Source organism: Leptopilina heterotoma, unplaced genomic scaffold (genome assembly GCF_015476425.1).
Source record: "Leptopilina heterotoma isolate Lh14 unplaced genomic scaffold, ASM1547642v1 Lhet_13, whole genome shotgun sequence".
NCBI classification, from domain to species: Eukaryota; Metazoa; Arthropoda; class Insecta; order Hymenoptera; family Figitidae; genus Leptopilina; species Leptopilina heterotoma.
This window is the reverse complement of record NW_025110848.1, coordinates 724,153-737,530: the sequence shown is the minus strand read 5'-3', so window position 1 is coordinate 737,530 and position 13,378 is coordinate 724,153. Positions and strand designations below refer to the sequence as shown.

The window sequence follows — 13,378 nt, the reverse complement described above, 5'->3', positions numbered from 1 at the left end:
AGAACTGTTAGTCAAAATCACCATCGGTTTGAACTACCACTTCTTGAGACTATAACGAACCATGAACTTGTATAGCAATGATAATAATAGCTATTAGATTAAATATGCATTTAATTGACCAAATTTTGACTAAATATGCATTTAATCAACCGAATTTTGAAAAACAATTGGACAGTGAACAAAATTGGAACTGATAATAGCAATCTACACCCAGTTCCAATTTTGGAAGCACAAAAAGCATTAATGTCGGAATTTCGCTTCTCGTTTCAAAGGAATTAATTTGTAATGTAAATATGTACATTTATAAGAAAGGGATAAAACTGAAGCTTTTGTTTTGGTGATAATTAGTTTGTTGAAAATTGGGACAACGGCACTTTGGTTCATTGTGATGAACAAATGCTGAGTGGTTGGACACTAGAGCACGTAACAAGCCCGAGGAGATCATCAGTTGAGCTCTCGTCGTCGATCTGGTTAGTTACATATATATATTTTTGCGTTTTCGTGCCGAAAAATGAAAACCAGAAATAATTGTACGCGAAAAAATATTTACTACTTTTTCATTTTATCTCATGAAAAATTCTACTAAAATTATATCCAATACAAAGATTAATATGAGCTACCGGAATAAGTATACAAACCACACATAAAATTCTGACCGCTTATTGCTAATACAATAGACGTCAGAATTTTATCTGTGGTTATACTTTTCATTCCATTTCCATGTTTCCAACTATAAAATTCCATTCGCATAAAAGAAAGAAAACAAACTAGAAATTTTAAATATAATAGCAAAAATACACGCGGAGGAAAGAGAAATATCAAAATTGAACTAGAGAGTTTCTTTGCTGATACGGAATTTTTTGTTGCTACAACAGATTTTATTGTGATATTTGAATCTGAATTCTTAGGACAAGAAAATAAATTTATCAAATGAAAACATTTTTCCCTTGGGCACTAACTTATTAATTATGATTTTAGTTCTTCTTCAATTATTTTTTCCCCTCAATAAAATTAATATCGTTTTCGATTTTCAAAACACAGTTTTTCTAAGGATGTCAAATTGAGACAAAAAACGTAGATACGTAAATCATTAGAAAAAATGTAAAATTAGTGGATTTCCCTAAGAATTCGATTTCAAATAATTTTGGTTTCAATCAAACAACACCGATTAAAAATAATTGATCCAAACACTCATTAAAAAAAATTATTCGTCTATTAATTTTCGTCTCTCATGATCCTGTGGTAATGAAGATTGAAATTGGAAAAAAAACATCAAATAAAATAAATAAAATGACAGTAAATGTGTAAAAAAATGAAAAATCGATTAACGGTAAAATGCGGATGTTGAATTTTGTAGGTAAAAGGCTATTGAGCTTGGATGCATTTACACGCATTTTACGATTAGATGAGAGATTGCAATATTGGTGAATGCATATAGTATATAGATTATGATGCACATACCTAACTAGTGTGTCGTGCAGTTACGAATGAATTAGGATGATATACAAGTTAAATCCAGTTCATATATATATAATGATATCTTGGGTAATCTCGGGGGTTGGCTTCAACCGTTTACTAGTGAATTTGTGATCAGTTCAACACTTGTCGCTGCTACGCTAACATCTCTGTATTAATCGGTTGCATTACCCTTTTTATTGACTGTCAAATAAAAAAAAATGAGGTCCATCATCTTTTTTCTTTTAGCAGGTAACTAATTATTTAAATTCCTTACATTTTTTAAAAATTTTCCTATTTTCTCCTTATTTTTATTTTTTCTTTATAAAATTGTTTTTATAAAATATTTCTATAAACAAAAGAAATTTTTCTTTTTTTTTATTTACAATGTATTATTTTTTTTAATTTATTTTTAATAAAATATATTTATATAGAAACAAGAAAAAATATTTTTCTTCTTTTTTGGGGTAAATTTTAATAAGATGACAAAAAATTTAATAGATTCCAATATCACTAAATTGCAAAAAGTTCCTTTATTAATATTGTTGTTAAAAAATGTTGTGACTCTCACTAATAGATTTTTATGTTTTTAAATTTATTTGTTGTAAATAATTTTTTTAATTAAATAAAGTTTACTTCAATTTATTATTTTAGTATTCAAAATTATATTAATAATTATTTGTCCGAATTGAACGATATTTATCGTTCAATTCGGACAAATAATTATTTAACTCAAATAATAATCAACTAACAAAACTAATAATTGTTACAAATAAATATTCATTTATATTTCTAAATTCATTTCAAATTCATTGTATCAAAAATTTTTTTAATACAACTTTTTATTTGTCAAATAATTATTACAAATAATTGTTACGAATGATAATTATTTGTAACAAATAATTATTTGACACAAATAAAAATTGTGTTAAATAAATATTTATTTGATATATAAATAATAATTCATGATAACGGTCGGAACTGTTTTTATTTATAAAAAATAATTTTTTCCAATGGTGAAAGTTCTTTATTTGAAAAAAAATAGAAGAAACTAATTTCTTTTAATTGATAATAACTAATCACAATAAATACTATGAAAGTAAAATTATTATAAAATTATATAAAATTTTAGTGAGTTTTTAATTTCCTCGAGAAAAATCCATAAACTAACAATTTAGACAGATTTTTTTCAAAAAAAAATAATATTATATACTCTGAATTTTAAATTAGCAAAAATGTCTACTAATTTGAATTAGTCAATTTTACTAAAAAATTAGTAGAAATGACTATTTATTAGTAAAAATACTGTTTATTAGTAACAAATACTATTTGTCAGTAAAAAATACTATTTATTAGTAAAAAATACTATTTATTTGTAAAAATTTACTAATAAATAATTATTTTACTAATAAATTACTAGAAATTACTATTTATTAGTAAAAAATACTATTTATTAGCAAAAAAATACTATTAATTTGTAAAAATTTACTAATAAATAATTATTTTATTAATAAATTAGTAGAAATTACTATTTATTAGTCAAATTTACTGATTCAAAAGTAAAAAGTCAGTCACTAATTCAAATCACTAAATATTTTTACTTAAGTAAAAAAAATTCATTTCGAATAAATTACAATTTCTTAAATTAAAAATTAATTGGTTTGGACTGGTTTGGACTTTAGTGGTGTTAAATTGCAACCACTTTGCATTTCGAATAAGAAAGAAAAAAATCTATGCTGATAAAAGTGATTGTTATCCAATATTTTAAATTCCTCTTGCACAGTAATCAATATATGCAAGTATTATCTTCAAAAAATACAAAGAGAAGTTTTCTATCTTTTCAAATTCTTATAAAAAACTTATTGCCTTCTTTTCAAATGAAATATTATTTCAAATTCAAGATTACAATTTCTTCAAATTTTTTTTACAATACGAAAAAGAATTTTCCATTCGTAAACAAATATTGTAATTTTCTTGCAATTTTAATTGTGAGGAAGAAAAGAAAGGAAATAAAATTTAAATTAAAAACGCAAAATTCCTTTTAAAGAAGTAAGAAAACATTTTTTTAATTCTTAAATTTTCAATTGTAAGAAAAAATCTTACTTTTTTATTTTTTAGTAACTTTTTTTTTTATTAATAACACATTTTTTTTAACGTTTTAAAAATTTAAAGAAATGCAAAATTTTTCCTTCACTTTCGAAAAAATTCATGACTTATCACTCGGTTGGCCTTTTTTTAAATAATAAAAGAAAAAATTTACATACGATTATAATGCCATTAAGTTTTAAATATTGGATGAAAATTATTTTTTTTATCAGCAAATATAATTGTGCTTTAGCCTCAGAAAACAAGATTATCCCATATCTGCTAAAGTATTTTATTTTGCAAATAATTTTGAACCAAATTTGAAAATCGATTTTTTCCCAATAATTGATATAAATTGATAACAATAAAATAATTTACGACAAGTTTTATTATAAAATATATATAATTTAAGTTTCGTCCATGTGATAAATTATTATTTACAGCCTCTTGAATTATCGCCAAAGTAAATCCCGTGACTGATTAAGAATCATAAATCATTTTTCGATTCATCTTTTGCAGAAAATGTTATTTTAAATGTCAGATAAAGTCGAAGATGAAGAATAAGAGAAAACACATGGTCATCTACAATTGCATACTAATTAGAAAAAAAAATGTTATCAATTATTATTAATACTAATATTTAGGTTATTCTTTAATTAATTTAGTGTAATTATTCTTTAATTATTCTTTAATTAATTTAATTTAATTATTCACTAATCAATTTAATTTAATTATTTTATTTAATTAAATAAATTTATTATTTAATAAATAATTATTAAACTTAATTATTTAATTTTTAATTTTTTTTCAATAATTAATTTCTTTTTAAACCGAGTAGAAAAAATAATTTTTACCTTCTTCTTTTTCCTCAAAATATATGAATGAATTTTTATCGCAGATCTCAATTAAAATTTGTTTTCAAAAAACAGAAATTTCATACTCCGATGAATTGTTACTCCGCACAGAGTACATTAATCTTAACAAATTAGAGACATTGTTATTTGAAAATGCACCAATTTGTAATTAACCATGTTTCTCTTGTTTTATACACTCGCAATTCCATTATAAATGACCCTTGAAAAGCGGAAAGTCAAATTGAGACTCATTAAATCATTTGCATAATAATGACGAGTCTGATCCTTCCATTTAAAAAAAACGTGCTTTTGTAAAAAAAGTGTATCTTATAATTTATTTATCGAAACGAATTAAATTTTTTCATTATTAATAATTGAATGGAAAATATCTCACGAGTGTTTTTATCATAAAAATAATCGTCACCAATAAATTGAATTCAATATCCAAATCATTCATCAAAGAGTCAATTAGTTAAAATTAAATTTACTCATCTGCATCTTTCACTGGAAATGGTTATTGGCTAAATTTTTAATTCGGCAAAGTTGTGCATTGCAAATTTTTTAGGCGAAATTTATAATCACTTGGGATAATAAATATAATGGGACGAAAGAAAAAAACATTTTACTCTCTAAATTTGTATTTGTTAAAAATAATTATTCTTTATTCTGACTTTTATTATTTCAGCAACAATCAATAAAAAAATATTTTCAGTTACAAAACGTTTCATTTTTAGTGAAAGAAACGAATAATTAAAAATTATTATTTATTATTATTTTTATTTTAGTTTTATTGTTAATTAGAAAAAATTATTTTTATTATTAATTTAATATTAATTAGTATTATTATTATTTATTATGAAATATTATTTTTATTATTAATTAATATTATAAATATTAATGAGTATAATTATTATTTATTATTAATTTTCATTTCTATATTAAAAACCTATTGAAAAATAGTAAAATTTATGTTTATAAAATACTGAACGTTTTATTGAACGAAATTTATTTTTTTTTCTTCAAACAAAAATTGTATTACAATAATTTTTTATTTATTGAATCAAATAAATTTTATCTACGTCAAATAAATTGTATTTGAAACAATAATTTCATCACTTAAAGTTTCATTCAACTGATTGTTAATTTTTGAAAATAAAAATTTGATTAAAAAAATTATTTGAAATAAAAAAATATGTATTATATTTATTTGATGCAAATAAATATTTATTTGTATTAAATTTGTATTTAATAGAAATAAATATTTATTTTTATCATGTTTATTTGGTACAAAAAAATATTTATTTGTATAAAAATCAAATAATTTGATAATATACAAATAATCGTTTAATTGAATCAAACAAATTTTTTTTTTCAGTGTACAAAAAATAAAAATTCCAATCCAATTAAAATCGTTGAATTAACAAATTTCGAAAATTAATTCTATACAGTTGTGCTAATATATTATAATCATGTGAATCATTTTAAACTTTTAAAAGAATTTTATTATGGAAATTAAGGATTTATTTCTAGAAACAAAAATCCGTATTTTGCACTTGTACCTTGAAAGTAACATTAATGTCTAGGTTGGGTCGATATAGGCAAGGCAATTCTATTCATTGCATTTCATTACATTTGGAATGAATCAACAAGCCTCCCGTACCATTTATAATTATACAGATTGCTCTCATATTTACAAATCTTTTCATGAAATAAATAAACAAATTTCTATTTTTCTCAAATCTTTTCTTCTTTTTTTTCTGCTTTTCTGATTGTTCAAAAGTAAAAATAAAACAAAAAAAATTTTTATCAAGTACCTATCATCATTTATCCGAAAGTGCGACAAAGTATGAAGAAGAATTCATTTTTAATATTTTTAAGTGTATATCATTATAAAAGAATTGAAAAAAAGTAAGAAAAAAAAATTAAGAAAATGATGATGAAGATGAAGAAGATTATATATAAAATATCTCATTTTTCATGAAAATATATCTCTGGCGGGATGATTCGATCTTCCCTTGTACTATTACCCTACTTTCTTCGCATCCTTGGCGTGATATAGTTCGCTCAAGTCATTCACAAGTTCAATTTAGCTGGCGCCCAATTTGCCAATTCACCAATATAACGAGCTTTCAGTAGTTTTCGAATAAGTTTCAAATGTTTTTTTTTTAATTCAATTTTCAAAAACGATATGAACTTTTGAAATTAAAATAAACTAATTTTAATAAAATTGTGTTATAACTGTAAGAAATTTTTTATTTTATAAAAAAATTAATTTCGATTTTAAACCAAAAGAATTAATAAGAATGAAAGAAAGAAAGAATTAATTTAATTATGTTGAGACACTCGAGTACAAGTTGATATTGTTTATGATAATTTTATCAATAATATGTAATAATTTTCTCAGGGATAAAAATAATTATTTATTCATTTTTATTATTATTTAGTTATTATTTATTTTTATTTTTATATTTATTTGTTATTTAACTCAAAATTGTTTCAGGTCTGTGTTGGACGGAGGCTGCTGATTGGTCCTATGAGGGTAATCATGGTAATATCACTTCTATTTATTTAATAATAATTAATTGTAATTAATTTAATTAATTATTAGTTTTTTTAATTTAATTATTTAATTTGTAATTTAATTTTTAATTTTCACTTTTAATATTTAATTTCTATTAATTATTATTTATTTAATAATTTATTACTCTCTAGATTTGAATTTGTAAAAATGTTTACTAATTTGAATTAGTGACTGACTTTTTACTATTGAATTAGTAAAATTTACTAATTCAAAAGCAAAAAGTAAATTTGTAAATACTAAATTAGTAAATTCACTAATTTATTAGTAAAATTTACTAATTCAAAAGCAGAAATATAGTCACTAATTGAAATTAGCAAACATTTTTACTAATAAAAATTTGGAGAGTATGAAATGAAATTAAAATAAGGAATTGTATTCAGTAACTTCATAAAGTACTATTTGATTGAAAAGAATCTTTCATTAAATTAATTATAGAATGAAATTAAAATAAGTGTAATTAGTAACTTGAAAGCATAATTTGAGAAAAAAAGAATCTTTCATTTCTGATGACTCAATTTCAATAATAATCGGAGAGTTTTATTAATATTTATTAATTATTGATTCTATGTATCGTAAAAAGGTCTCAGCGTATGATAAAAGAGTCAACATTTGATAAATGTTTATAATAATTAATAACGAACCCCCATCATCATGAGTCACTATTCTAAGGTCATTGTAATTTTTTCAATGAATCATTGATCAAGAAAAAAGAAAGTCAATGGCCAATAATTTTACACATAAGAAAACAATAACCAGAAAATAAAGAAGTTCAGGTGTCATTGATTAGCAGCCATTTTTACTAAGTGAAATTTAGAGAGAATATTAATTTTATTAGGTATTCATTAATAAATTAATAAAATAACTAAATAATTAATTAATTATTATTATTAATTGATTAATCAATTAAGTAAATAATTAATTAATGAATAAACAACTTAATAAAAAATTGTCAAATTTTAAAAAATCAAGAAAAAAAATCTCCGATTTTGAATCCCGAATGAATATTAATAAAAAAATTAAGAATCAGTTATTGATATAAAGAAAAATGATAGAACAATTAACAGACACTGATCAAGAATAAAAAAAAGCGAGATTTATTGATCAAGAATAGTTTCAAAAAATGTGTCAAAATTTGAAAAATGAATGAAGAATAATAAATAAATTTTAAATTCTAATTTTCGAATAAAGAAAATTGTGATTTATCGATCAAGAATAGTAAAAAATTCTCTCTTTTTCAAATAGATTAATTTTTAAATATGCAAATTTTAAAAAGAAGAAAATAAAAAAAATTCACTTTGTAGCAGATCGTCAAGTTGATATACCTATGTGTTGATTGAGGAAATGATGGGCCCTGTGGTGTAAATTGAATAATGGATTCACTTACATGCATATAACGCATCTATTTAGTATTGCTTAAACTTTGAAAAATCACCGTTTTTAAGAAAATAGAAATTTTATATCATTGTCTGACGTGTAACTTTAAATTGAAAGGCAAAAAAAAAAAAAGAAAATTCATCCTGTCACGAGATCTATTAACTTGAACCTCTAAATCAAATTAGAAAAAACCTTCAAGTTAATTACTTTTCGCAATTTGTAACATGCAATTCTAATTTATAAGCAGTGATTAAACACATTGTTCAGTTCGTTACATTTTATTCGAATATATGCTTACAATATCGTTATTACAGTAGCATTAAATTATTAATTAATTACACTGAAGAAAAAAATTTATTTCTCTTTTTTTGAATTAGTTACACCGAAAAAAATTATTTGATTCAAATAACCGATTACTTGTCTATATGGAATTAATATTTACTTGAATCCAATAATTTTTATTTAAATCAATTAAATGTTATTTGAATCAATAATTTCAGTATTTGAAGGAAAAACCATTTAATTGACTCCAATAAAAATTATTTGATTCAAGTAAATATTTAATTGATAATAGTCAAATAATCGGTTAGTTGAATAAAATAAACTTTTTTTTTCAGTGCGTAAAAACAACTAAATTGACAGTAAAAAGTCATTCATCGATTCTAGTAATGAAATTTTTTGTAACTATAATTCAAGTAGTAAAATTTTGACTATTTTTGTATTCAAAAATAGTCAAAATAACTATAGTTATTAATTAATTAATTAATTAATTAATCAGTAATTTGTCTACTAATAATCAGTTATTTTTTACTAATTTCTGAAGCAAAAAAAGTCACGATTTTACTAATAATTAGTAATTTTTAGCTAATTCAGATTTTGAGAGTTCATTTAAATAACCGATTATTTAAATAAATATTCAAATAACTGACAGAAATGAAAAAAATAATAAGAGTGATTTAAATAAAATAAAAATCCAAAAATCACAAAAAGCGATTTGAATAAAACAAAAGTAAAAAAACCATAAAAGGCAATTGAAACAAGATAAAAGTAAAAAAAAACACAAAAAGTAATTTAAATAATTTTAATTTTAGGTCCACAAAATTGGCCTGGATTATGCAGATCTGGCAAGAAACAATCTCCAATTGATATCGCTTCTGATGCTGCAATAAATACAGACTTGGGAGCTTTAAAATTTGTTCGCTATGATTTTGCTTTCTCCGGTATGATTAAAAACACAGGACACACAGGTAAGCGAATCAAAAATAAAAAAAAATACTTCAAGACCAAATTTATTAGACAATCATGGCAGACAGAAAAAAATAATTTTTTAACAGTAAAATAAAAAGAAAAACAAAAAAAAATAAATAAATTAAAAATAGTCCCAATAGATATCTTTTAAAGGAAACAAGTTTTTGAAATAGAAAATTAATTTTCCGTCTACCTACTTGATTTAAAAATAAATTTGGTCTTAAATACACTGAAGAAGGTTTATTTGATTCGATTACTTGTCTATTATCAAATAAATATTTATTTGCAATAAATATTTTTATTTGTCATTTTATATTTATAGTTTGTTATTTTAAATTTAATTTTAATTAATTTTAAATGCTTTAAATTCACTGAAATTATATTGGTTCGAATATATTATTTAATTGACTTAGATAAAAATTATTTGATTCAAATAAATATTTTTTTGACAGTATAGACAGGTTATTTATTGTATTTAATAAATTTAATACTTGCATCAAATGAATTTTTTTCAGTGTAGAAATAAAAAATTGTTAAAAAGGGAGACGCTTCTAGCAAAAGCTATGTGTACATAAATTTTTTATTTAATATTCAGAAAATTTAATATTAACTTTTATTATTCAACAAGAATATAATTTATTGACATTTATATATATTTAAAATTAAAAATTTTCTATAATTAAATTTGATCGAGAAAAAATAGAATTTTGTAAATTCTACTGAAAAGAGAAAATTTAAATTGAAATGTCCGCATTTAATGAGATAATTATCTATGATAATATATTTATAAAAAAAAACTTTTAACAGCTTAAAATACGCTTTTTTCTGCCATTTGGGATTTGGCCTTACAGATTTGTTGCAACCTAAAAAGGACTGTTCAATGACGTTACAGTGCAAATTACTTTGACTGGTGTTCCAATTAATCTAATGGGTGGAGGTTTACCAACCACATATGTTTTGGAGCAAATTCATATTCACTGGTCTGCGGAACATATCATCGATGGTGTTCGAGATCCGATGGAATTTCATTTTGTCCATTATGACAAAGAATTTGAAAATGCTACATCCGCCAGCAAATATCCGAAAGGCATTGCCGTTCTAGCTGTTCTTTTCGAGGTAACGAACATTTTTATTTTTTCCCCATTTTGTAAAATAAATAAAATAAATAATTTTTTCCAAATTTATTACTGTCAAAGTTACCTCTATAAAGTTCCAAACGTTCAAATAAATGAATTTCAATTTTTGTTCAAATCTATTTGATAATAGACAACTAATTGGTTATTCGAATCAAATAATTTTTTTTCAGTGTAGGAACTGAATAATAAATTTCAAAAAAATGGGAAAAAAATAAATGTAAAAAAATTAAACAAAAAAATTTTTTTTGTTTATTTTTGTTAACTAAAAAAATAACAAAACGATAAAAAAACATGTTAATTCAATATTATTGAAAATTGCAGTTAAGTGATAAGGACAATGAAGATTTACATCATATCATCAAGGCGGCAAAATTAGTATCGAATTGGGTAGGACCGAGTATGGCCGAAATTGATTCAAAAGTGATACCATCGCTTCTTTTACCGAAAGATCGTTCAACATTTTATCGATACGAGGGTTCCCTGACGACTCCAGGTTGTCAGGAATCTGTTATTTGGACTGTCCTCACCGAAAAATTGCCAGTTTCCGAATCACAGGTATAGAAACGTTCCAATTTTACTCATTTTCAGTAAAAAAAAAAAAAAAAAAAAAAACACTATATAAATTAATAGTTGAAAATTACTAATTTGATAATAAAATATTTATTAATTGAAAAAGTAAAATCTTAATTTTTTAATAACTAAATATTTGTCAAATTAGTACTTTTCTGCTAAAAATTAGTAAAATATTTATATTATTTAATTAGTAAACTAATCCGTATTCTCTAAATAGTAGAAAACTACTAATTTTTAATTTATATTCAGAGAGCAAATAATGAAGATTGTAATTAATTGGAATTAAAATTACAATTGATTGCAATTAAAATTAAAATCAAAATTTATATTGTAATTAATAGTAATTAAAATTAAAATTACAATTAATTGTAATTAAAATTATAATAGTTGTAATTAAAGATGAAATCATAACTAAAATTCAATTCAAATAACTAAAATTACAATTACAATTGACAATCTATCTATATTAATAAAATCAGACTTCTGTCTGAACGAAAGTTATGACATTTTTCCAAAAAATTCGAAAAATCAAAAAAAAATGCAAACTTTTTATTTTTTGTAAAATGAATGCAAAACTATCCTTAGCTAACTTTTCAGATAAATACAACCCATTTCTACAATAAAATTTTAAAAAAACACGTATTTTGAAATTTTTTTTCGTTTTTTTAGATCAACTTTTTTCTAAAAAAATAGTGATCAGTATGTAAAGTAAGAAATTTGCTACATTAGACAAAAATAATGAAGCTAAATGCCATAAAAGAGAAGAAAAAATGTTGAATTTTAAGAAATTCGGTTTTTCGAATTTTTGATCATTTTTGATTTTTTGCTAAAGGGTAGAGACTATTCAAATAGTAATATTATACTACCGTAATAGCTAATGGTAACTTATTATTAATTTTCCGGTCAAATTAAATTCCCATCTATTTTCTGATCTTCCAGATTGGTAGCAACACTGTTAAATGCATTGGTAGAAACTAAAACCCGTCGAAGACGGGTACGACAGCTAGTAATATTATAAATTTACAATATAGTTGTAATTAAAGTTAAAATTGTAATTAAAAAAAAATGATTGCAATTAAAATTAAAATTGACTGTAATTAAAATTATAATAGTTGTAACTAATGAAAAACTGCAATTAAAATAGTAACAGATGTTATTAAAATTGTAACAGCTGTAATTAAAGTTAAAATTGTAATTAAAATTTCAATTTAAATTACACTTGATTGTAATTAAAATTAAAATTACAATTGACTTATTAAAATTAAAATTGTAATTAAAATTAGAATTGTCATTAAAATTGTAACAGTTGTAATTACAGTTGATATTGTAATTAAATTTAAATTGCAAATTGATTGCAATTAAAATTAAAATTGTCATTAAATTAAAAGTTTAAATTGCAATTTGATTGTAATTAAAATTGAAATTATTGTAATTTAAATTACTGTAATTAATATTTAAATTCTTATCGTAATGAATCATTGTTTTTTGTTAACAGATGAAAATTCTCAAAAATGTCATGTCAAGTGACGGAAATATAAAATCCAACTACAGACCAATTCAAGAACTCGGCTCACGAGACGTTTATCATCACATCGAAGGATATTCGTCTTCATCAGCTGTTGAATCCAGTTTATTAATTACAGTCCTAAGCTTCTTGATTGTTAAATTAATAACAATTTAAACATTTTACTTAGAGGAATTTAAAAGTTCACGTGATAAATTAATTCCATAATTTGCCATATTTAAATGAATCGCATTATCAATATGTGCCATACTGTTGTAAAATATTTCTATTTTTTTCCTAATTTGTTAATAAAATTATTAATTTAATTGTTATAGTTACATATAATAGAGATATAATTATAGTCACACCGATCGATTGAATTTATTTTTTAAGTAAATATTATATATTGTATAATATTTATTTATATTATTAAAATATTAGTAAATATATGTAATTAAATATATGTATATAAAATATGTATATAATATGTATATAATGTATATATGATACAAAGAATTATATACAATATAAAATATACATAATAGAAAATATCACGCACAAAATATCT

General features: G+C 22.1%; 1 protein-coding gene across 1 annotated transcript; it reads left to right on the top strand.

The window, feature by feature from the left end:
- Positions 1–1,201: 1,201 nt before the first annotated feature.
- Positions 1,202–13,178, top strand: LOC122512954 (putative carbonic anhydrase 3). The gene is made up of 6 exons (XM_043629147.1): positions 1,202–1,707; positions 6,895–6,942; positions 9,441–9,596; positions 10,490–10,713; positions 11,055–11,288; positions 12,802–13,178. The coding sequence occupies exons 1-6, from the start codon at positions 1,677–1,679 to the stop codon at positions 12,985–12,987; spliced, it is 879 nt and encodes a 292-aa protein (XP_043485082.1). The 5' UTR covers positions 1,202–1,676; the 3' UTR covers positions 12,988–13,178.
- Positions 13,179–13,378: the final 200 nt, after the last annotated feature.

Coding starts and splice junctions, on each gene's coding strand:
- LOC122512954 (XM_043629147.1), top strand. CDS start 1,677: ATGAGGTCCATCATCTTTTTTCTTTTAGCAG. Junction 9,597..10,489: donor TAAAAACACAGGACACACAG/GTAAGCGAATCA, acceptor ATGACGTTACAG/TGCAAATTACTTTGACTGGT. Junction 10,714..11,054: donor TTCTAGCTGTTCTTTTCGAG/GTAACGAACATT, acceptor TGAAAATTGCAG/TTAAGTGATAAGGACAATGA.